Source organism: Colobus angolensis, unplaced genomic scaffold (assembly GCF_000951035.1).
Source record: "Colobus angolensis palliatus isolate OR3802 unplaced genomic scaffold, Cang.pa_1.0 Scaffold308, whole genome shotgun sequence".
In the NCBI taxonomy this organism is placed as follows: domain Eukaryota; kingdom Metazoa; phylum Chordata; class Mammalia; order Primates; family Cercopithecidae; genus Colobus; species Colobus angolensis.
Window position 1 is genome coordinate 1,293,527 of NW_012116355.1, and position 26,065 is coordinate 1,319,591.

The 26,065-nt window shown below is 45.7% G+C and overlaps 1 protein-coding gene across 3 annotated transcripts in view; it reads right to left on the reverse strand.

Annotated features, from left to right (window-relative positions):
* The window catches only part of DNAI1 (dynein, axonemal, intermediate chain 1), a 64,713-nt gene that overhangs the window by 21,711 nt on the left and 16,937 nt on the right, over nt 1–26,065 (reverse strand). Inside the window, exons 2-10 of one of the 3 annotated variants that reach the window (XM_011950540.1) lie at nt 16,769–16,801; nt 15,000–15,098; nt 14,723–14,803; nt 10,807–10,933; nt 10,109–10,221; nt 9,742–9,861; nt 8,355–8,414; nt 6,597–6,731; nt 2,730–2,814 (exon numbers count right to left, since the gene is read on the reverse strand). In XM_011950540.1, coding sequence (XP_011805930.1) covers nt 2,730–2,814; nt 6,597–6,731; nt 8,355–8,414; nt 9,742–9,861; nt 10,109–10,221; nt 10,807–10,933; nt 14,723–14,803; nt 15,000–15,098; nt 16,769–16,801 — 853 coding nt within the window. Of the gene's footprint in view, nt 1–2,729; nt 2,815–6,596; nt 6,732–8,354; nt 8,415–9,741; nt 9,862–10,108; nt 10,234–10,806; nt 10,934–12,233; nt 12,241–14,722; nt 14,804–14,999; nt 15,099–16,768; nt 16,802–26,065 lie in introns of all 3 variants that reach the window. The other 2 variants (XM_011950539.1, XM_011950542.1) reach the window with 2 other exon arrangements.

Here is a 26,065-nt window from a genome sequence, read left to right on the forward strand (position 1 = left end):
TAGCCAGGATGGTCTCGATCTCCTGACCTCGTGATCCGCCCGTCTCGGCCTCCCAAAGTGCTGGGATTACAGGCTTGAGCCACCGCGCCCGGCCTACTTCCACTTTATTTCTAGTCAGCTGTCCATGTCCCTTCCATATCAAATCATGCCAATGTGTCCAGTTGTCTCCTGTTTTGTGTTTTTCTACATAGTTTTCCATGTCTAAGATGTCCTGTTCTTCCTGGCAAACTCCTACTCACTCCAGATCCAGATCAAACTCCTCCTCATCTGTGAGGCCTTCATTTTCTTTTGAGCAGAGTTAATTTCTTCCTCTATTCCAGCCCTGCCTCTCCTCTACTGAAACATCTGTCACACTAAATTGCCTCTGTTTATCCTTTTTGCCTGTTCTCCCCCACCAGACAGATCCTGGAGAGCAGGATACATATATATTCTCTGGGTTTCCAGTGCCTAGCACAGGGTCAGCCACAAAACAGACAACCAACAACTGTTTAAAGAATGCAGTGAAATCCATTAACAGAAGTGAAGTAGTTCTTGATCTTCTTTTGACAAAGGGTGACCAATTAGAAAATGAATCCTGTCATTCAGTGAAGCCAAGAACATGCCCAGGCATTACCCTGACATCTCCTATAGTACCCATACCTTGAGGTTGTGGGACTTCACTCAAACCTCAAAAATGTCTCAGAACAAAAACGATTCAAGTGGTCAGAGAGGCGTGAGCTTTGATTACATCAGAGATTCCCCAGCTTGCGTTATCTTTGAAAATACTTGAATTCAGAGCAGAGATTAATTGGTAACACTTCTCTATTTTCATGTCTCCTTCATGATTACACTTTTCCAAAGGGAAAAGAGTATGCAATTAAAAAAATCAAAGTTCAATGCATTTTTATGTGACTGTGTTCTTATAAATGAAAGTGGTTCACCAAGGCCAATTTCTCCATGGATATTAATCAGGTTTGCAGCCCTTTGGTGGGCCACTTGCAGAGGCTGGGTTTCAGGAAGCCACGCTGTGTGAGTGACAAACTCATTCACAGCTGCTGTGTTCTTTGACAGCTTTGAAAAGCACTCAAGGTCGTTTTCCAGCCTGAATGATAACGAGGGGGCTTGTTTAGGCTGCTGGTTTTGGCAGCCCTGGTTTCTGTGTCCCATGGGTGAGCAATGAGCATCAAGTCACCAAGAAGAGCCCTAGGCTGTCAGCAAAGGAGACCAGCCAGCATCGAGGAGCTGCCAACTCTGGGAAGGCAGCTGCTCCAGATAAATGCACAACCTCTTAGGGAAATACAAGCCACTTGGGAATGTGCTGTTCATGCCATGGGAAGGATTCCATTTCCCTGACACTGTCAAAGACACCAGAATTTCCCAGGCCCCCAGGATTTAAGCATTTCTGAATCAGTCTCTTTCTTCACCTCATCACTAATTAATCACCAGGATAGATCTATTGAGGGTGTTTACTTAAAATGCCTCTTCCAGCTCAGTGGCTTTGCAGCCTAGCGGCAAAGTGCTTAGGCGGTGGATCCAAGGGGCCTGTGTTCGAGTTCTGATGCTGCCACTCACACCTCACACTAGCTGTGACTTTGAAAAAGTGGCAACATCCCAGCCTGAGTTTCTCATCTATAAAATGGAGATAATGATGGTATTCACCTCACAGTGTGGCTGTCAGGAACAAACAAAATAATAACATGTAAATTGCATAGCACAATGCCTGACACACAGGCTACTCCCAGTGAATGCTGGAGCTTGTTTCTCACAATTATAACTGTTCCCTTTTCTCCATCCCTTACGACACAGGTTAGGTCAGGTATGGTAAGGCCCATTCCACCCCACACTTGAGCCTCACCTTCACCTCTGCCCTATATTCTACCCAATCACATCCTCTTCCAGCCTTGCTCTCATCGGGCTATGTTCCTGCCTAGAAAGTTTCAGTTCTCTGAACTGTCTGCAGAGATAGGTCATATTCCTTGCATGATATTCAAGGCCCTTCATAAATGGGCTCTAACAACCTTTTCTGCCTGAACTCTCACCTCTTTTCAATGAAGCCCCTGTTTGGGTCAGGGAGCCTGCTGCCCCTTGTCCCCAGATTGCATTCCTATTTGGTTTCACTGCCAGGACACTGCTCATGCCATCCCTGTCCAGAACATCCTCACTGTAGCTATCTTCTCTCTCACACTCTGCTTCTCCCTTGGCATCTAGCTAAGCCCTCTCTAAAGCCTTCCCTAACTACTCACACTCATCCCTCATTTTCCTTCTCCCCTACGTGAGGATCCCCAGAGTGGTTTCTGTCTACCCCATACATTCTGGCATTGATAGCATTCCCAAGGTGCACTGAGTAGAGGACAGAGCATAGAATGAGGAAGCTCAAGACCCCTATTTGGGCCCTCTCTGCCGCTCACTAGTCAGGTGACCTTAGCCTTAGCTTCCTCATGTGTAGAGTATGGGCAAGTCTCTGCTCTGCCTGCCTCCCAGGGTTATCAGGAAGATGAGATTGGATCAATGTGCAGGTATTCTTTGCTGCACCATTTCCAGATCTCATCAGTATACACATTGTTTCTAATGCCATCAGTCACGGTTAATCCACATAAATCTTGTCTTCCCAGTGACATCCAGAGGACAGAGGGATTATTTTTTCTCTGCTTGCACCTATAGGACCTAGCACGAGACACCCAAATAACCCAAGCTTTTACGAGAATTTTTTAATACAGACAATAATGGTTGCCAGAACTTCAACTTCTTACCTTGAGCAACGTCATCATATGTATTCTGGTTGACCATCCGCTCCATGATCTTAGCAGCTTGGGACACTTTGATGATATCATCAGTCTGTGGGGATACAGAAACTTCAGGTCCTCATAAACCAGCACTTGGCAAGGTCATATGTCCTGAGCCATGTCACACTTGTAATTGATTCAGCAGTGCCTCTCTGACACTACTCACCCCAGATAGCTCTGTAAAGGTTTCTCTGCATATCTCAAGACTCAGCTCATGCCACTACCCTCTTCTAGGAACTCCTACCTCACAAGTGGCACAAAGGGTCTGAGCTGATATACTTGGCCCCTGGATAGAACCTGCTTCATGCTTTCATTCTGGACTTGTTTTCGAGAAGGCCTATCTCTGAGCACAAGACAGGGCATTGAAGAGAGCCCAGGAAGGGTCTGCAGCGGAAAGCAGACAAGGGCAGGTTGGAGCCTTCTTTGGTGGAGACAGAAAAGTTTTACCAGCTCAGAGAGTTACAGACTCCCATTAAAGGCCTCAGAGATCATCTGGTTTTAGCCCTTACTCAAAGGCTGAGGAAGGCACCAAGGCCCAAAGAGGGGAGAGACATGCTTATATACATGGAGTACAAGGCAGAACTGAGACTCCTAATTCCAGACCCTCCCCATAACCCAGACCAATGAGAAAGCAGGAAGCTTAACTTCAGGAAAATGGGACTCATCTTGAACCAAAAGGAAGCTTGCCATTGTATGAAATTCCTTAAATCCCCAAGAAGAGGTGCTTGGCAGGCTGACAGAAGAGCAAAGAGTTTGGGACTGACAGGAAAGGCGCAGAGAGTTTAGGGCTGGTGGCAGGAGTGAGCCAGCCGAATGGGCAGCCCTCCCAGGTGGAGCCAGGGGGCCAGGCCCATGGCTCCCAAGGATTCGATGTCTCAGAAACAGCAGTGTCAGGTAGCGGTTAAAAGGATGGGTTCTAGAGCCACACAGACCTGCACTCCTATCCCATCCCACCAAAATTAGAACTCGGTGGCAACCTCTGGCAAGTTACTTAGCTTTTCTGAGTCTTAAGAGTCCTCATGGTAAGTGGGGGCAGATGGTGGCATCTGCCTCATCAGGTCATTGTGATGGTGAAATGTGATAATACATGTTAGTGTTTAACCCAGCTGCCAGTGGTGATGGTGTCAGAGGAAACATGCAGAGTAGTGCAGCGGAGGGTTATGAGGTCAATTCTGGGGAACTGACCTTTGAGGACCTTTTGCCACACCTGAAAGAGACTCCAAGTTTATCTTAGAAAACTGACCAAGGAGGACATTAATTAGAGTCTTGCAGTCACGGACCTCAGAGTTCACCTGGTTCCAGCTATGCTATTCTCTGACCCAGAGCAGGAATCCTCTCCCCTTAGCAGCTTCCTGGCAAGTGTGACTCTCCCCAGGTCAGGCAGTGTTTTCTGTGGCCAGATAGCCAGTTAGCTGATACTACCCCCCTGCATCTTCTACCTATGGGACCCAACTCTGTCCTCTGGCCACAAGGAATTGGATGCTTGGTAATAGCTCCTTTGAGGTAGGAGGACACAGCCACATGCCCTCAAGTCAGCACTTCCTCGGGTGACTCCTCCCAGCTCCATCAGTTATGACATGGCATATCAATAACAATAACTGCCATTTATTGATCAGTAGCACAAAAGTGTTATGTTAGGGGCTGCCCTTGTATTATCTTGGGTTCTCATGAAAATCTTGCAAAGTAAGTATCATTAGGGCATCTTTACAGATGAAGAAACTGAGGTTTCAGAAAAACTGAGCTAAAAAATGGCAAAGCCAGGATATAAATCCAGGTCTGTAGGCTTCAGGGTCCATGCTCTCAGACCCACACAGCCAGCCAGTGCCTCCCCAGCCTGACCACTCCTCTCCTGGCCCTGGGAGATGCAGGTTTCCAGTTGTGTTCTGAGGACAGTGTTGTGGGCTGTCACCTCCTTTGTCCCAGATACTATACTACTGGAGCAGTCACATATCTTTATTGGTTCTGACTGAACTTGCAGCCTGTGAGCTCTTTCCTCCTTTCCTACCTAATCATTCAGATCAGACAAATGTGCATTGATTTCTGTGAATTCACCCAAATCATTAATAAGACAGAGAGCTGAGGTCCACCAAGGAGGCCCTTCCTATAGGATATCATGAAGTTTTTATCTTTTCTCCCCTCCAGCACATTTGAGTTTTCTATCCACATAATCAGACCCCATTCTTTGAGGAAGCAGTGTCATTCTTCTCAAGCACTGGGCCTGGGCAATGGGGAAGGTGACTGCTTCTCCCACTGTGTTGCACAGACAGCCTGGCCCAGTACTTGGGATTTCTAATTATTGCCTTGGGAAGAGGGTGCACACCAAGGCATTCACTGGGTGGGGCTGGGGAGGGTGTCCTGCCTCCCATGTGGACTTGGTCCAGAGGGCTGAAATCTGCTTGTACCATAGTCTTCCAAGTCAGCTAAGCTGGAAGAGTCCAGTGTGATGGAGAGGGATGGTCCCTCATCCCTGAGGATGTTAGATACCAACTCTGGCAAGGCTTAGAACACAGGTCAGATTCTAGTCTCAGCCACAGGGACTTTTCTTCTGGTTTCTAGGTCCTGGTGATTATAGTTGAGGTTTCTGCAACCATGGGTCCCAGCACAGACCTCATAACCCCGATGGATCTTCATGTGAACCCTGACCGAGGCCCGTGGCCCCTGTGAAGGCCTCTAACCTCTAGAGAATGGATCAGGGGAAGCCAAGGGTCTGCACAGAGTAGCAGGGCAGGGGCTCCATCTTTCACCTCAGAGTTCCAGTACCCAGCACGGCCGTGATCACTAGGTACTTGGTCAGTGGTCAGTGACTGAATAAAACAGCATTGGGACAGTTCCTATAAAGCCAAGGCAGGGGACCCTCAAACTTCCCCTAAAATGTGACATGATCAGGATAATGAAACAGAATTAAGCAAGAGTGGACACACCTCAGGCATAGGAAGCAGCACTTCCTTTAACTGGTCCAGCTTCAATTCTGGAGTGGAGCAGAACCACTTCCCCCAGAGCAGCCATGAGAACTCTCCGAGGTGCTGAAACCAGTCCCCAGATTCCTGTGGACATTGTCCCTCCCATGCCACTGCAAGTCAAACCCATCCTGATCCACAATGGGACTCTGGTTCCTGATCCAGATTTCTCTCTGTTAAACGGACAAATGTGGCCCTTCAGCGTCTCCCTGTGGCGACCCTCCCTTCAGTGACTCCCTATAGTTTCATCACTGTGACTCCCATGATGATCCCCAAACCTATGCTGGCTAGACCCATAGTGAGCCCCCAAACCGTGACCTTTATAATGACTTCTACATGGCTCTTCATGGAAAATCTAGCCCAGGGTGGCCAAATCCATTGGCCTAGCATTGGTGGTACCTATGATCATCTCTGATCTGGCTCCTGACCCTGAAGATTCACCTACAGTATAGGGCACAAGTAAACCCAAGTACTGAAAGTGAAAAAACATCTCACTTTCCCAAATCCTATAAGCCCTTGCCCAGGGAAGTGGTGCTTTATCCTCACATCCCACCCCCACCCTGAGCAGACTCTCCAGCCCTTCCAGAAGGCATATAGTGCTTTCAATAAGGATCATGTCTTCTGTTACCCTCTAGCTCAATAATTCTGAAATACTGCTAGCCTCCAGATCTATCTTACTGTGGGGAGGCATGGAACGCTAGAGGCAGTTGTAGCTCTCCTCACATCTTCCCCTAAGGAAAGAACTATTTATACCTCAACATTAGCCCCTGATTTAAGTATCTGTGAACCCCTCCCAGACAGCCAGGCTTCTGTCTAACCAGAGGCCAAGGCCTCATTCAGAAATTCTGTGGCAGAGCTGTAGGAACTAACACCAAACCTGAGACTCCATAGATGTCAGCTTCCTCATGGCCATCTTCCCTGACTTTTTAGCCACCGGAGTCTTTGCCTTCTCTTTCTCTTTGGTCTTTTCCTGCTTCTCAAGTTCCTCTACGTAGGCATCATAGATCTCCCACTAGGCAAGGGTGAGATGAGAAGGATCATTATAAGGTGAAATCTTTACCCAGACAGCTCTTTTCAGCCTTCAAGACTTAAGGAGTTGGTCATGTTAACCGTGGTCACAAGCATCTTCTACTTGGCCCATTGGAATTATGTATTCAATACCTGTCTTCCCTACTAACGATCAGCTCTGGAACAAGAATGAAAGAGTTCTAAGGACATCTCTGGACTGGGCTTAAATACCCTGAAACCCAGAGGCTGGGTCTTCAGCTACATATCAACATTGTTCTAGCATGCAGTCCCCAGCAGGCAGAACAAATGGGCAAACATCACACTAGTTCCCATTTTTGTTGGTGATTTAAAAGACTCTGAACTAGAACATTAAAAAAAAAATAGGCCAGGCACAGTGGCTTACACCTGTAATGCCAGCACTTTAGGAGGCTGAGGCAGGTGGATTGCTTGAGCCCAGAAGTTCAAGACCAGCCTGGGAAACATGGCGAAACTCCATCTCTACAAAAAGTACAAAAATATACCAGGTGTGGTGGCATGCGCCTGTGGTCCCAGCTACTCAGGAGGCTGAGATGGGAGGATCGCTTGAGCCCAGGAGGCAGAAATTGCAGTGAGCCAAGACCGTGCCACTGCACTCCAGCCTGGGTAACAGAGCAAGGCCTTGTCTCAAATATATATTTTATGTATATATCTTCATCTCCCCGCCCCTACCCCTGGACGTGGCATAAACATACTGGCTCAGGCTGGCTGTCTATGGCACTGACCACACCTCAGCATTAAAAGGAGGTAAGCAAAAGGTAAAGGAACATTTGCTAAATGGATCTGACAGGAAGAGAAGCCCAAGGATAGCAGCAGAGGAAGCAGCAAGGATCCAGGGCTGGGCAAATGCCCCTGATCACACCGTGTGCTCCCTAGAGCTGGGCAGTCACTGCCACCTGGAGGTCAGATAAGCAAACCTTATATTTAATAATTCCCCCCAGTCTCCTATTCCACATTGCAAAGTACTCCAATCTTTGTTATCTCATTCAGACCCTCCAACAACTCTGTGAGGCAGCTTGTCATCCTCTCTTTACAGAGAAAGACACTGAGGCATTAAAAGTGACAGGGTTTGCTCAGGATCTTAAAGTATGAACACAAAATGTGAGGTCTGAGATCAGGTCTCCTGGCACCATATCCTGTTCAAATAAGTGTGGCCATCCAGGAGGACTTGAAGGGGGAGGAGGGGGGCTGCAGGAACACTGCAGGCTGCTGAGAAGGCAGGGTCAGAGTGCTAACACTTTGGAGTCAGTCACAGAGTCACAGGGTGCCACAGGTTCCAGAGAGTCCATGGAAACAAATGTTCTCCCCTGGCCATGGAGGAAGCTCCATCCAGAAGCCATGCCTATTTCCAGCTTGGACAACCTTGCCCTTGAGTCATGTGGCTGGCCCACAGCTCACTGGATAGGGACCTACTGTCTCATGTGCCTGGTGTTCAGAGCCTGGATGCTCAGGACAGTGAGCAGAGAGGCAGGTAGATGAGGAGGGCAGACTGCCAGAGGAGCCCTTGACCCAGTGTTGCCTTTGCTGCTAAATGAGGAAAGGATACATAGAGGTGGGTGGTAACGAGTTTCAGGCTGGCCCAGGGTCTTACCTGATTGGCTGTGGCTGAAAAGTTTGTCCTGGGAGGAGGTTCCATCTGGCATTCTCGATCCTAAAGAACAAGACAACAGGAGACCCACAGAAAGCCCTCAACTCCTTCTCACTTATTCTTTTTTTTTTTTTTTTTTTTTTTGAGACGGAGTCTCACTCTGTCGCCCAGGCTGGAGTGCAGTGGCTGGATCTCAGCTCACTGCAAGCTCCGCCTCCCGGGTTTACGCCATTCTCCTGCCTCAGCCTCCCGAGTAGCTGGGACTACAGGCACCAGCCACCTCACCCGGCTAGCTTTTTGTATTTTTCAGTAGAGACGGGGTTTCACCGTATTAGCCAGGATGGTCTCGAACTCCTGACCTCGTGATCCACCCGTCTCGGCCTCCCAAAGTGCTGGGATTACAGGCTTGAGCCACTGCGCCCGGCCTTCTTCTCACTTATTCTAACAGTGTATCTTTGAGAGAAGCATTTTGGTTGGGGCTGATGGAGGTGTGGGACACAGAGCTGGGCAAGTAAAGAGGGGGTTGGGTGAAGAACTGAATGATGCATTCAAAGCCCATATTGTGTCCATTCTGGCCTCCTTCAGAAGAAGTATAAGCCAGAAAGCAGGGGCAGGGAAGCCTGACTGTGCCCATTTTAACCAAGGCACAGTCCAAGTGGGGGATGAACAGATCTGCAGGATGCCAGGCCAGGGCATAGAGGTCATCCCCTGGCAGGCCATCAGACTAACACCCCTTGCCCTGAGAAGGCCTCTCTAATACGAGGGTCTCTGGCTCCATCAGGGGAATGTGCCCCCTTCCCATTGTGTATCACCCAGGTTACCAAATGTCAGCATAGGGACCACACAGGGTGACGAGGCACTGTCAAAAAACTCACCCTGTAGACCTCGCCCTCCATCTGTAGATTCATTTCTGTAGAACCTGCCCTTACGTGTGAGTCTCTCACCTGAAACCCTGAGAGGCTCCCTCAGCCTGGTTCTCAGGAGCCTCTCTTACGAGTCAGGGAACTTTCTGGCCTTTGCCAGCTGGTCTATCACAGAGATCATCAACTTCAGTTGAACTGGCTCCTAGGCCTCCTGTTCCCTGAACATACTATGGCCTCCCCTCCGAAGTCCTAATTTCTACCCCTCTACAAAGCCCAGATCCAGTTGAAGTCTCTCAGTGGAGTTTTGGGAGCTCTAGCCTCCATGTTACTCCCTCTAAACTCCTGCCTGGATAGCTTACAGAAACCTGAACGCATGCTCTCAGCTCTCCCTGGGGAGATAAACTGTAGCATCTGTTGTCCGGTCACCCCTGCCAGGCTGAGGTCTGCTAGGGCCAGGGTCAGGCCTGCTTCTTCCTTGCCAGGCACAGTGAAGAGCTGCAAAGGGGCTAGGGTGGGGATTGCTCTACCCGGAGAGGGTTGTTGAAGGTCTGTGAGGCCCTCTCACTGAAGTTGAACTGGTTAGTGAGCTTTCGCTCCTTGGGCTGCTTAGGAGTCATCAATTCTTCTTCAGTCACTTTTTCAGCTGCCTGAAAATAAAGATCCAGTGGATCAGGACTCAGCTGTGAGAAGGAGGTGGTAGAAAACTGGGAGATGGGGCGAGTCCTGTTCTGCGATAGGAAAGAGGTAGGAGAGTGTGATGCTGCCAGACACATTGGCACCTGCAGCCTCTTTTCTCACCTTTGGTCTCCCTCCTCCTTTCCCAAGTTACCCATGAAGCCTCCATCCACAACTTGAGCTGGAAGAAGAGGGACACAGAGCGATATTATACTGTACCCCAGCTGCAGGCACATCTGTTTGACTGCCAGACTCAGTTTCTAACTCCTTGGGCTCTTCATCTTCTTCGAGGTTTTCTGTTTCTGAAATCACCTTGGCAGACTCCTGAGAACCTTGGTAGGATACTGCCAATGAGTTCAAAGTCTAAGCCTGCTCTCCCAATCCGTGGCAGGGAGGGCCTTCTTGGTTTCTGCTTTTCAGACACTACCTGTCCCTGGGGTTGTTCTTGGCCTGAGTGTCATGGGTTAGCTCCCTGACCTATTCAGGACAGCCGGCTACTGGGCTTTTTTTTTTTTTTTTTTTGAGACGGAGTCTTGCTGTGTCACCCAGGCTGAGTGCAGTGGTGGCACAATCTTGGCTCACTGCAACCTCTGCCTCCCAGGTTCAAGTAATTCCCCTGCTTCAGCCTCCCAAGTAGCTGGGACTACAGGCACGTGCCACCACGCCTGGCTAATTTTTTGTATTTTTAGTAGAAATGGGGTTTCACTGTGTTAGCCAGGATGGTCTCGATCTCCTAACCTCATGATCCGCCCGCCTCCCAAAGTGCTGAGATTACAGGCAAGAACTACCGTGCCCGGCCTGGACTTTATGTTAATAGAGGCTCTGCAAAGTACTGGCTTAGAGGTATACTCCCTAGAGTGACCAGAATAAGGGGAACAGGCTCAGGGCTGTAGCTTCAGGATGGCCCAGAGTCCTACCTGCCACCAAGTCATCACGATAATGCTGCCGCCGTCCTTCATCTGAGTCTTTGGGGATCAGGTTCCCAACCTGGGTGTAGTGAACTGCCAGTTGGTTCACAAAGCCAATAGGCTTATATGTGCCTTCCTAAGAAGAGAGGGGCTGAGTCAGACTGGGGGTCCTTAAAAGAGCTGGAGTCAAAATATAGTCTGCTTTCATTCTCTAAGATCAAAGACAGTCCATCTTTGTTAAAGGAACATGTAACCCACCAAATCCTCAGTTAATCTGAAGTTTTCACTGCATTTCAGTTTAAAGAAGAAAAGGAAGAGAAGGCAAATGAAATATAATCTTTTTTAAAGTTATCATCAAGGATTTATTTTAAAATACCTTGCCTTTCCAACCTCAAGTGGCTCCAGATTTGTGCACCATCGGCTTATACGCCTTGTCTCCTACTTCTATGCCAAGGGTTTCTAGTTCACTTGCCATACCACATACCCGGGGCAGATATAGTCATCAAACACACCTGGCATAGCCCTCTCTTACTGTACTTAGTGGATTCTAAGCCTGGATAGATCCTCAGAGACAACCGCAATACCCTCGTTCCATCCAAGAGGACCATGGAATTCCAGAAAAGATATGGGTTGGCATTTGTCCGGGTCACACAGCAAATGAGAAGCAGGATTAGGCTTATAGCCCAGGTCATTTTGTTCATCCATTCTTGAAATAATTTTTGAACAGCTTAAATGTGCCAAGTATTTTCCAGGTGCCTGGGATATAAAGCTGAGAAAAAGTAGACACAATCCCTTATTTCACAGAGCTTATAGTCTGGTTCCTTCAGATAGCCTCCTCATTGATCAGCACCCTTGCAACCACTAAAATTGACTTGGAGACTGGAGATCTCTTCCTTCTTTTAAAACAGATCTGCAAACCCTTTTCAAGCCATATAGAAACTATGTTTGTATGGCACACTATGGTAAACTTACAATAGAGGAAACCAGTTCATGGGGTCCAGCTGCACAGATCTCCCTGCCCCTGGAGGACTGGAAGGATCGCCATCACCCAAGTTGGGAAGCTCTGTATTTAAAAGTCACCACAGAGCCCTTCCTCTTTCAGTAACTCAGATGTATAGGAAAATGAGACAGTGCAGTGGTTAAGAGCATGGTCTTCAGAGGCAGGCAGAATTGGGTTTGAATCTTTATCCTGCTTCTTATTATCTTCATGACTTTGGGCTTAACCACTCTAAGCCCTAAGTTCTTCATCTATAAGAGAAGGCTAATACTATCTAATTTGCATGATAATTGTAAGTATTAAAAATAATAAAAACAACCTATTAGTGTCTGACACATAATAAATGCTCAATATTAATGTTCAATAAAATAGTAACTATTTTCATGATGAAGATTCCCAAGGGAATAAATTACCCTTACAGTTTTATTTGAGATTTCACCTTCATCCTGTCCCCAGTAGTTGACTGGGATCTTCCTCTTCAGTTTAGGAATGAAATCCAGATTCTATTGCTTCTGTGAGAGGAGGGAAGGCATGCCTAAATCAGAACCATCTGCCTCCCTACTCCACCACATCAAAGGAAAGTAGCAGCTTTGGGGACCTAAAGCTCTTTCAGGACTGATGAGATGGAAACCAGCTCTGTGGAAAGATGCCACCAGTCATGGGAGGCTGTTGGAAGGTTGGGTACGGTGGGCTTTCCCAGGAGACTTGGGCTCCCAAATGAGGAGCAAGAGGAGTATGTTGAAATTGACAAGGCAATGCCAATCCTTTGCCTGTAGTGTGCTTCCCATGGCCAGCACGCTGAATCCTACAGAGGTCCTCTTTCAGATGTCAGAAGGACAGGAGCCCATAGAGTGCACTGTGCTCCAGCATAACATCAGGGAGGATAAGGCAGCTTCCCTCTGACCTTTTCGGGCTGCCCAAGGGAAGCCATTCGCAAAACTCACGAGTAGCACCTTTCAAGAAACGTTTCTGGGGCGGGGCGCGGTGGCTCATGCCTGTAATCCCAGCACTTTGGGAGGCTAAGGTGGGCGGATCACGAGGTTAGGAGATCGAGACCATCCTGGCTAACACGGTGAAATCCCACCTCCACTAAAAATACAAAACATTAGCCGGGCGTGGTGGCGGGCGCTTGTAGTCCCAGCTACTCGTGGGGCTGAGGCAGCAGAATGGTGTGAACCCCGGAAGCGGAGCTTGCAGTGAGCCGAGATCCTGCCACTGCATTCTAGCCTGGGCGACAGAGCGAGACTCCGTCTCAAAAAACAAAAAGAGAAAAAAGAAACGTTTCTGGATTTGTGTAGGGGTTGACTACACAATCTTAAATAAGAAGCAGTATGTTCAAGAAATCTTTCACAAACACTCACACACAAATGTTCATAGCAGCATTAGTCATAATAGCCAAAAAACAGAAACAATTCAAATGAATATCAACTGATGAATGGATAAATAGAATGTAGTATATTCATACAAGTGAATATTATTTGGCAATAAAAAGAAATGAAGTAGCGATACATGCTACAACATGAATTGAAAACATCATGCTAAATGAGACAAGCCAGTCACAAAAGACCACATGCTGTATAATTCCACTTATATGAAATGTCCAGAATAGGCAAATCTATAGAAACAGAAAATAGTTTAGTGGTTGCCAAGGGCTGGAAGGGATGGAAGACTGAGGGGGAATAGCTAAGTGGTTTGGGGTTTCTTTGGAGGGAAGTGAAAATGTTCTAAAATTGTGGTGGTCATTGTACAACCTGTAAATATACTAAAAGCCACTGAATTGTACACTTCAAGTGGGTGAATTATATAGTATGTAAATTAAATCTCCATAAAATTTTCAAAAAAACAAAAAAAGAAACTATGCTTGTCTGCAGGAAAGAGGACAGGGGAGAGAGGGAAGTTTCATTTTGACTGCGTTTTCATTGTTTTTTGAATCTTTTGAAATTTGTACCATAGGTTTCTATTATATTTTCAAAATATTATACATATATATTTTAAATTATTTTAAAGAAGCAGTGTAATGTTGCTTTGGAGTCAGACAACTAGTTGAAATCTTGCTTTGAATTCTGGTTATGTGACTTTTGTAATTTGTTTATCTAATTTAATCTAAGTTTTCATAAAATTAGAATATTAATAGTCCTTATACCAAAGAAATGGGAGGATTATATGAGATATTCTATGTAAAAAAACCTAACATAGGACCTGACACTGGCACACAGTAAGCATGCAACAAATGGGTCTCAGAATAACGAAATAGGAAACACATGCACCCCTTCCACTGCAGCGCAAATGTACTTGGAAATTCTCTTCAGTTCATGCTCACAGGCGCCGACCTTGCTATGAGTGAAAACAGTATTGTCCCCTATATATGCATACCAATATGTGTCTACCAAGTCAGAACTTACCCACCCATGCCATGTGTTCTAAAGGAGGGCCCTGATGAGGTCACGGGCCTGTCTGGCTGTGATGTCAAGAAATGCTGAGACTGGAGCCTGCTAGAGCTTCTCCAGTGGGTCTGGGGGTGGGGAGGAGAGAAGACCAGCTCCTTTTGTCTAGAGGGAAATTGTACTCCATCCAGGTGCCTGGCTAGAGGAAAACTCAGCTTTTGAAGACTCGATAGTTTGTTAGTAAAAAATGTGTTACATATATCAGAAAAGCATTTTTCTAACCAAATGATTCATTTCAAGATTCTTGAAAAGACTGACTCTGCAGGACACTTAAGACCACAATTAGCAAGACTGCAAGGGAGATTCATAAAGAAATTTTAAAAACTTCTAGAAAACTCCATGTGAAATCTCAGGATTCTAGCCAAGGACCTCAGTTTAAAAGTGCTCTCCTCTAGAATTACTGAGAGGCTTTTGCAATGTAGCAAGTCACTGTCACTCCAAGGAGATGGGTATAGATGTCCCTGCCCAGGAGGGGATGACTTACTTTGAAACTGTACCTGACAATGTTCTGGGGTGCGTGTGGGTTGTTGGCTGTCAAAATCCGAGTGAACTCCTCCTTTAACTCCTGAGGGAGAGAAATACCAAGAGAGTCGTACATGAAGGCCCCCCAACCCTATCTGAGGCTTAGGAGGATCCCCCAGAGTATCAGCAGACATCTCACACCCAGGCTCTGGGCAAGCTCCTAATCATGTACTATGGAAGAACACATCTCTGAAACTGGAAGAGGTACAAGGAGCAAGGACAAGAGGCTACTCACTCACCGCATCGGTCAACTCCAGCTGGTCAGGGGGTCTAACTGTGGCTTTGGATTGGGCCCATTCATCTGTGCCTTCTCCCACTTCAGTCCCTGAATCTTCATCCTAGACAAAAAACCTTACATGAGGCTTGGGAGTATCTGCTCTGCTTGGACAAGCATGCAGGAAGCCCCTTCATTCACAAACACTCCCAGAAGCCAAGCTATGTCCCTTGTACGTAGAATACAAAATGTACAACATAGCACTCATGAAAGAGTCCAAAAGAGCTGCTCAGGCCAGAGTTCTCATTGCCTGGAAGATCCTGGCCACCTCTGCCCTGGGGGTCAGGCTTAGCTGGAACTCAGAATGTTGTGGCAGGCCTTTGGCCCCAGTAGTGGGACCAGAAGAACTGGTTCCTCCCTACTGCCTTCTGTAAAGGCCAGAAGCTAATGTCTAGGACCAACAGCCAAAGGCAGGGCTTTATGCAAAGTGGTTTAGACATCAAGAAAGGATGACAAGCTGTTACTTCAACTCTAATTTATATTTTATGTTCCCAACTGCCACCCTAAGGTTACTCAGTACTCTCTGTACTTAGTTACTTCAAGCCTCACAGTCCCATTAGGTCTTTGGAGCAAAAAAATCAATGTTTCCTTTTTTTGGCTGGGTGTGGTTTGCTTTTCCCTGGCAGACACTTAAACATCTTGCCAAAGTGGCCCGTGACATATTTTTTTAAGTGTTCATCCTCACTAACAATCAAAGTTATACAAAATAAAACATGCATTTTTTTTCACTATAAAACTGGCAAACTGTAAAACAACCAAAAGTAATATCCAGCATTCATGAGGCTGTGGGAAAATGAGCACTCACAAATTAGTATAACCTTTCTAAATATCAATTGGAAAATATTTATCAAAGCCTAATAACTGCTTATACTCTTTGACCCAAATTCGTACATGTAGGAATTTATATTAAGGAATATGCCCAAAGATTTAGGTGCACTGATGTTTGTTAGAGGATTGATAATAACAGTGAAAAAGGAAACATTTATTTTTATTTTTATTTATTTATTTATGTGAGATGGAGTCTTGCTGTGTCACCCAAGCTGGAGTGCAGTGGCACAATCTCGGCTCACCATAACCTCCACCTCCTGGGTTCAAGCAATTCTCTTGCCTTGGCCAACCAAGTAGCTGGGACTACAGGCATGCACCACCACGCCTAGCTAATTTTTGTATTTTAGTAGAGACAGGGTTTCACCATGTTGGCCAGGCTGGTCTTGAACTCCTGACCTCAAGTGCAAAGTGCTGGGATTACAGGCATGAGCTACCATGCCCAGCCAAAAAAGGAAACATTTAAATGTCCAGCAATGAGGCATGGTTGAACAAATTATGGTACACTCTTAAGGAACATATGGTAAAATATTATGCAGTAATTTCAAATGATGCTATAAAAATATATTTATTAGCAATGGAAGGCACTCTAAATATTTTATGTGAAAAACATGTTATAAAATAACATATACAGTTTGGTTCCACTTAAAAATAAATATATCTCTCTTATTCCTCCAAAGAAAAATAATCAATAAATAAACACATGTAATTTTACATATGCATAAAAATATCTGAGAGGATGTAACATCACATATTAACTAAAGTTATTATAGGATGGTAGGTTTAAGGGTGATTTTAACATTCTTCTTTTAGTTCATTTGCATTTTCTAAAAACATATAGATAATATTTTCAACCAAAAAAACACTATTAGCATCTTGCTGAAAGACCATGGTAATCTCAGCACTTACTCTCTTCCTGGTTCCTCTGCCTATGCTGATGCTCTAAATGAAGAAGAGAAAACAGAAGGTAAGTCATAAGCAAATTGACATAGAAATATCATAAACAGTATTTCAGGGAGGCTCCTGCCCAGAGATCCCACAGTCAAAGGACGTTGAACCTTCCCAAGTTTCAGAAACAGTCTCAGAGGCAACATACTCTTATTTGCCCAGCCAGAGAGGTCCTATATCTGAGGCAACCCGGTTTTAGTATCAGTGGGACTGACCTGTGAAGAGCACAACCAAGTAACTTAGTACTGGGAATTTCTTATTTGCAACTAGTTCAACAGATATTTTTAAAGCGTATTCTAAGTGTTCATCTCTGTACCAGGCAATAAAGGTATTTCAAAAACAGGTTATATTCATAAACACTTTTGGGGACAAATATATGCTTTTCATGAGCAGACACTTTATTTGCTTTGTACATTGCTGCACAAAGCCCCAGCATCTAGAACATTGCTCAGAACATAGTAGGTGTTTGAAATATTTACTGAATAGATAAATGAATGCCATCAAAACCCGTTAGTCATCATAACCCTGGGAAAAGTGCTTTTCCTCTATACTCTTCAGTTTCCTTATCAGTAAAATGCATAGGATTGGACATGATAACCTTCTGTTCTAACATGCTTAAATTTTATGTTCCAAAGAGCAACATGCTCAAATCAATTTGATAAACATTAGTGGAGCATCTAATTGTGTGTCAGGCACTAACCTAAGCAGTGGGAGAAAGAAAGATGAGGTCCCTGCCCCAGTTTGCTCAAGGTCCCTGGAGGCCAGATGAGTGTGATCAGTGCTTATCACTCACCCACTCACCCACTCACTCACCCACCCACTCACTCACCCACTCAATCACTCACGCACCCACCCACTCACTCACTCACCCACTCACCCACTCACTCACCCACTCACTCACTCACCCAGTCACCCACTCATCCACTCACTCACTCACTCACCCACTCACCCACTCACTCACCCACTCACCCACTTATTCAGCACACGTTCCTTTGAAAGTCAGCTCTGTGCCAGCGACAGAGATATGTGTGCACAGGACATGGTGGGGGCTGGGATACACAGGAAAGGCTTCCAGAGGTGACCAGATGGAGTTTTGCTCTTGTTGCCCAGGCTGGAGTCAATGGTGCAATCTCAACTCACTGCAACCTCGGACTCCCAGGTCCAAGGATTCTCCTGCCTCAGCCTCCTAAGTAGCTAGGATTACAGGTGCCTGCCACCACGCCAGGCTAGTTTTTTGTATTTTTTTAATTTTTAAAAATTTGTTGTTGTTGTTATTATTGTTATTATTTTGAGACAGAGTTTCACTATTTTGCCTAGGCTGGAGTGCAGTGGCGTGATCTCGGGTCACTACAACCTCTGCCTTCTGGTTTCAAGCGATTCTCCTGCCTCAGCCTCCCGAGTAGCTGGGATTACAGGTGTCTGCCACCACGCCCAGCTAATTTTTGAATTTTTAGCAGAGACAGGGTTTCACTAGGTTGGCCAGGCTGGTCTTGAAATCCTGACCTCAGTTGATCCACCTGCCTCGGACTCCCAAAGTGCTGGGATTACAGGTGTGAACCACCACGCCCAGTCAATTTATTTATTTTTGAGATAGTCTTACTCTGTTGCCAAGGCTGGAGTGCAGTGACACCATTTCAGCTCACTGCAACCTCCACCTCCCAGGTTCAAGCAATTCTCCTGCGTCTGCCTCCCAAGAAGCTGGGATTACAGGCGTGAGCCACTGCGCCCAGCCTATTTTTTGTATTTTTTTTAGTAGAGACAGGGTTTCACCGTGTCGGCCAGGCTGGTCTCAAACTCCTGACCTCAGGTGATCTACCCACCTCAGCCTCCCAATGTGCTGGGATTACAGACATGAGCCACCACACCTGGCCAGAGGTGACGATTTCTTAGCTGGGTGTCAAAGGACAAGTATGCATTGTCTAGGTGGAGAAAATGTTTTTCAATAGGAGAAAACATCATGTACAAAGTTGGCCAGGCGCGGTGACTCATGCCTATAATCCCAGCACTTTGGGAGGCTGAGGTGGGCGGTTCACTTGAGGTCCAGAGCTCAAGACCAGCCTGGCCAACATGGCGAAACACTGTCTCTACTAAAAATACAAAAAAATTAGCCAGATGTGGTGGCACCTGTAATCTCAGCTATTTAGGAGGCTGAGGCAGGAGAATCGCTTGAACCCAGGAGGCAGAGGTTGCAGTGAGCCAAGATCACACCATTGGACTCCAGCCTGGGTGACAGAGTAAGACTACATCTCAAAAAACAAAAACAAAAACAAAGAATGTTCCACCAAACAAACCAACAAAAATCCTACAGTATATATACAGAACAAATAGGTGTTTCAGATGATCAAGCATGAGGGGACTGGAGACGTGAGGGAAGGGCTCTTGGAAGGAGCAGGCCTAGTGTACTGCAGGAGGGTTCAATGCAGCAGAGGAGCCGAAGGGCACATTGGAAAGGAACCTCTGCTTCCAGCTCTGTCAGCCTCACAGGTGTCAGGCTCACCACCTGTGTGATCTTGGGGGAGCCTCCGTTTCCCAAATGCAAAGAGAGGGAGTTAGACTAGATGGGCTCTTACAGCTCTTGCATGATAGGGTCTTTGGGAGAGGGTTGGAGAATGGAAGGGAAGAAAGGAATTTCAGGGAAAGAGAAAAGCATGTCTCATCTTGGGCTGGGATTGTTGCTGGTAGAGCAGGCAGCAGGATTCAAATTTCTGTCAGGTTGCTAAGGTTTCCAACTATAGGAACACTTCTCTGAGGCTGTCACACAGAGCTACTTTCCTTTGAAGAACCTCTGTTCCATAAGGTAATGGGATGGAAGCGTCACAACGTGTAACAACTTTCAGGCTCACAATAGAGCACAGGAGGGCCAATCTCAACCCAAACCACAAGCCTTAAATAGAAAACGAGATCCAGTTACCGCTGCCCCCTGTAAATACATCTGTAAAACATTTATCTGGCAATAAAAGAACTGACAAGGCAGTTTGAGTGTAATTGTTTTTGGCAGTTGGAAATATTTCAATTAACACACTATAAAAGCCACACTATAATAAATGCAAAACAGGCCAATGAAATCAGCTACGGCCCTAACTTCCCAACCAAGGCAAAGGAGATAGAATGTCAGGCTGCCACTTTGGGCCCTTGGTCTTGCAGAATGAGAAGTCTGAGACACACAAGCCTGAATTCCTGAAAGGCTTTTGATAGTTGCTCCCAGAAGCTATCAGACTACAGAAGAAAGCTCAAACTCCTCCCTAGCCCCCAAAACTCTATCATCCGGCCCCAAGCCTCCATTCCAGCCTGCTCTCCTACCAATCATGTGCTAGGACTCCGAGGTGCAGTCCAGGGAGTTTCTGAGCCTGGCCTGTGTTTTCCAACCTCTCCACCTTTGCTGTTACCATTCCTCTGCCAGGAATGCCATCTTCCCCTTCCCTCTCCCTGCTTCCACTATCTCTGCCTAACAAAACCCTACCCAACTAGCCTCTGCTAGTCCTTTACCTAACTTTTCCTTTTCCACCTTTCTCTTACCTCCCTCTACTCTTCCTTTCCTCACTTTAAGCAAGGCTACCCTCCACCTTCCATCACAAGTACTGAATGATCAAATGTAAATAGATACTCTGTTACAGTCTCTGGGTCTGGTCTACAGAAGGGAATAGTATTATGAAAAGAAGCATCACACTGCAGTACACATAGGAGGCATCTTGGCGTTCTTATGCTATTGACCAAAGAATATCCTCTTCTCTTGGATAGGTCATTCTATTTAGCCAAGGGAAGATGTCTATGAAAGAGTGAGGCAGGGAGAGGAAACCCTCCCAGCCCGCAGCAGACAATTTAGCCCTGTTGATCAATGGGATAACGATGTCCCAGCCTGAACTCTTTCACAGCAGAGCATTTTTCCATTCTTGTTGTTGTGGGTTTCAGTGTGAGCACTGTGAGATTAGGAACTGAGTCTTATTCGTCTTTGGATCACTAGCACAGAGGCTAGCACTTGGATGGAGGTCATCGCTCTTATAAAAGTCACCAATTACAACTCAGCTGCCTAGTGGTCACTTCTCGGTTCTCTTATAGTACCTGACATTGCTGAGGGCTCCCTCCCTCCTTCTTGAAACTTCTCTACCTTCTTTTCCATGTCACTGATCTCTCCAATGGCTCCTCAATATCCTTGACCTCTCCAGGGATATAGGCTTGACCCTCTGGTCTTCCTATTGTACACCCTCCCCTTGGGTGCTCTTATCCCCACCTGCAACTTCATCTTCCATCTTATGATAAAGCTCACATCTATTTATTATTATTATTTTTTCCCTGAGACAGGGTCTCATGGCCAGGCACTGTGGCTCACGCCTGTAATCCCAGCACTTGGGGAGGCTGAGAAGGGCGGATCACTTGAGGCCAGGAGTTTGAGACCAGCCTGGGCAACATAGTGAAACCCTATCTCTACTAAAAATACAAAAATTAGCCGGGCATGGTGGTGCACGCCTGTAGTGCCAGCTACTCAGGAGGCTGAGGCAGGAGAATCACTTGAATCTGGGAGGCAGAGGTCACAGTGAGCTGAGACAAAAAAAAAAAAAAAGAGAGAGAGAGAGAGAGAGACAGGGTCTTGGTCTCCCCATATCTATTTCTGAAGCTTAGATTTCCCAGAACCTCATATTCAAATTGATGACAGAGTACTCAGACTTAATATCTTTAAAACTGACCTCATTATGTGCTTAGCCACTTCCTCCAGGATTCTCCCCTCACTGAAGTGCACCACCATCCATTTAGTCACCCAGGTTGGAAACTGGAAACCATTGAAGATATTTGCCCTTTCTTCACCCTCTCACTAGCGTTATGTCTCAAAGCCTAACAATTCCATTTCTTTAATATCTTTCTTAAGTATTCTCTCCTTAATTCAGGCCCTTACTATCTTTTGCCTAACCATATTTGATCTCCCTGACTCCAGTTTCTCTCTACTCTAAAAATTATATCATTATAATTATTTTCAGCAACTGAGCACTTACTCTGGGCCAGTCATTTACTCAGCTATTTATGTACATTATTTCATTTAATCTTCACAACCACCCTATGGAGTATGAGCTACTTTACAAATGAGAAAACTGAAGTACACAGACATCAAGCAACTGACCCAAAGTTGACCAGGATTTGAACCTGAACTCTTAATCACTATCTACAAATGATCTTCGTAAAACAAAAATATGATTGTGTTATTCTCTTGATTTAAAGCCTCCAAGAGTTCAAGACCAGGCTGGGCAACAAAGCCACACCCTGTCTCCACATAAAAAAATTGTTTTAATTAGTTGGGTGTGGTGATGTGTGCCTGTAGTCCCAGCTACTTGGGAGGCTGAGGTAAGAGGACTGCTTGAGCTCAGGAGTTCAAAGCTGCAGTGAGCTATGATTGTGCCACTACGCTCCAATCTGGGCAACATAGCAAGACTCTATCTCAAAATAAAATAAAATAAAATAAAGCCTCCAAGAGCCCACCCTCTGTCATGAGATGAAGCCCAAGACCCTGAACATGGTATCTACCTCATCTCCTACCTTTCCCCCCCTACAGCCATACTCGGTCACGTACAATTCTCCCTAAGCTTATGGAGGAAAGAGCCATGTAAGCAGAGGGACTGGCCTGTGTGCCCAGTGGTTAGATATGCCCCAAGCCTCACACAGGTGATAGTGGCTGATTCAGAAGGGAGCTGCCCAAATAAAATACCTCCTCTCTTTCTTTAGGTTCACAAGGTTTCTTCCATGGACCACCTGACTTCACTGCTCTATGCTGAGCGTCCTTCTCCCTTCCCTCAATACTATCAACCATGATGTCTGGCCACCTTTCTGTCAGGCCAGCCTCTGCATGGGTCCCCTTAACTCATTCAAGATGCCACCTCTCTGGGCCTCTAACCCCCTTGTTCTTCTAGCACAGCTCTGGATCACGTCCTTGGCTCAGCACACTTTTGGATGATCTTTAATTTCTTTTTGTTTTTTTTTTTTTTTTTGGATGATCTTTAAGTTAACACCTCTCCTAACTTGGTCCAGCCCTAAGGACTGTCTTTTTCCATAAGCAGCTTCCAGTGCAGCACCACTCAGCCAGTCCTGGGACACTTGAAGAAGCCAAAGGGGAGACAGGAAGTCCCAGAGAAGTCTGGAAAGCTGTGGAGAGGAGCTGAGAGAGAATGAGGTGGTTGGAAAGAGACATTCTCATGTACAGCAGTGACACACCAAGGGCAGATGTTTGAAGTCTATCAACCTAGTACTATCTGCAGCAGGGTTAGGGGAGGGGAGAGGCAGAGACCAGTTGATTACCGTCACCATCCCTAACTGCAATCTAGTGAGCATTCACTAATAGCTATGCAGCTTGCTGGGCATTGTACGGTCATTATTCCCAATCTGCAAAGTAGGTAAAACTGTTACCCTTTTAAAGACAAGGGCACTGAGAATTGTTCAAATCAAATGGCATGGTCAATGGAAGGATACACTGAAAACAAAAATTCTGTCAATGTAAGAGATAATTATTATTACCACCTACTGGTCATTTACCTGCATTTAGACCTGTTTTGGTTCATGACCCACTGAACGATGTAAGCGATCTATTTGTCCCTGAGCATATTTTAGGAATAAATAAGGAGATAAAAAATTCTTAAGCTGTTCTCTATCATAAATATATAATATCTTAAAAATGAGTATGTGATCAGATGGAGCCATGGAACCCAAGTGTCGGCTTTAAAGTCAACCATAGCTGGGTTTGAGTCCCCACTCTGCTACCTGCTAACAGTTTTATGACTCCAGGCAAGTTAATTGTCTTCTTTGAACCTCAGTATCCTCATTTTTAAAATGGGCATTACAATGACACCCTCAATCATTAGCTTGTTATGAGGATCAATTGAGTCAACACACATAAGGTGCATAGTGTGGTGCACTTTATGTGCAATTGGCCTGAGTGTGTGCCCAATAAATGATGGCTGATGGCATTACATTCCCACTTACAGACACTGCTCTGCTCTCAGCCACACAGGATCTGTGTGGCCCTTTGCCTACTAGGAAGCACCTGTCTTAGGGGTGACTAGATTTCAGCAGCTCACATCTCCACTCAAGAGTTCAATGCTGAAACATGATTGTTCCTGGAAAGAGGGGCTCTTCGAGGCATGCAGACCCACAGATGCTGCATCCTCCTTCCTGGGGCCCAAGAGACTTTGTTTACCATCTCAGTTGTCTTGGTCCTTATTTTAAAACTCACTAACAGGTTTCCATTAAGCTAAATTGAAACTAAATACCTCACCAGCTTGCAGTTTCCGTTTCTAAAAGGGTAAAAGCTCTTAGTCCCAAAGGAATAGCAGCAATTCACCAACAAATCTTCCTCCAGCTACACTGAATACGTTTTAAATCTCTGAGCCTAGCGCAGTGTCTAAAGCACACAGAAGGCACACAATAAGTGTTTGTAGCTGAAAAAAGTATTAAAACTTTGAATAGTGGTCTATGCAGGGTAACAGGCACACATACATTGTTGTGGTAGTGCCACTTGATGTGAACTTTTTGTACCAAAGTTTGCAATGTGTACCGAAGTTTAAAATGTATATACCCCTCAACTCAATGGCTTCACTTTCTTGAGTTTTCTTATAGAAATATTCACACCTCGCCGGGCATGGTGGCTCACGCCTGTAATCCCAGCACTTTGGGAGACCGAAGCGGGTGGATCATGAGGTCAGAAGTTTGAGACCAGTCTGATCAACATGGTGAAACCCTGTCTCTACTAAAAATACAAAAATTAGCCGGACATGATGGCACGTGCTCATAATCCCAGCTACTCAGGAGGCTGAGGCAGGAGAATCACTTGAACCCAGCCTGGGTGACAGAGGGAGACTCTGTCTCAAAAAAAAAAAAAAAAAAGAAAGAAAGAAAGAAAAAAGAAATATTCATATCTCAGGCTGAGTGCAGTGGCTCACGCCTGTACTCCCAGCATTTTGGGAGGCCAAGGCAGGAGGAGCACTTGAGTCCAGGGGTTCAAGACCAGCCTGGGCAACATAGTGAGACTTCATCTCTACAAAAAAATAAAGTTAGCCAGTCATGGTGGTGCATGCCTGTAGTCCCAGCTACTCAGAAGGGTGAGGTGGGAGGATCGCTTGAACCTGGGAGGTAGAGGCTGCAGTGAGCTGAGACTGTGCCACTGCATTCCAGCCTGAGCGACAGAGCAAGTCCCTGTCTCAAAAAAAGAAAAAAAAAGAAAAGAAATAGTCACACCTGCATAAGACGTATGTACAAAATTGCTTGCTTCAGCTTTATTTGTAATTTTTTAAAATGGAAAAACACAAATATTCGCCAGTAGGAGTCTAGGTAAATAAATAACATAAAATAATTATAGCAATTCAATGGGATGTTATGCATATTTTAAAACGAATAACTATCATACAACATAGTGACTATAGTAAATAACAATGTATCGGACCAGGTGTGGTGGTTTATGCCTGTAGTCCTAGTACTTTGGGAGACCTAGGCAGGAGGAATGCTTGAGTCCAGGAGTTCGAGACCAACCTGGGTTACATAGCAAGATACCCTGACCCTACAAAATTTTTAAAAACTTAGCCAGGTGTAGTGGGGTGTACCAATAGTCTCACCTACTTGGGAGGCTGAGGTGGGAGGATCACTTGAGCCCAGAAGGTCAAGGCTGCAGTGAGTTGTGATCGTGCACTGCACTCCAGCCTGGGCACCAGAGCTAAACCGTGTCTCAAACCAACCAACTAACCTACCCACCAACCAACTAATCAATGTATTGTATTCTTGAAAATTGCTAAGAGAATAGGTTTTAAGTGTTCTCACCCCCCAAAATTATAAATATGCTAGGTAATGCTATGTTAATTAGCTTGATTGGCTGGGTATTGTGGCTCACACCTGTAATCCCAGTATTTTGGGAAGCCGAGGCAGGCGGATCACCTGAGGTCAGGAGTTCAAAATCAGCCTGGCCAACAGGGCGAAACCCCATCTCTACTGAAAATACAAAAATTAGCTAGGCTGGTGGTAGGTACCTGTAATCCCAGCCACTTGGGAGGCTGAGGCAGGAGAATTGCTTGAACCTGGGAGGCGGAGGTTGCAGTGAGCTGACATCATGCCACTGCACTCCAGCCTGGGTGACAGGGCGAGACTCTGTCTCAAAATAATAATAATTAGCTTGATTTAGCCATTCCACAATGTATACATATTTCAAAATATGTTTTACATGATATACAATTTTATTTGTCAATTAAAAAATAGTATATTGTTGAAAAAATAAAGTGGAAAGAATGAAGTAAA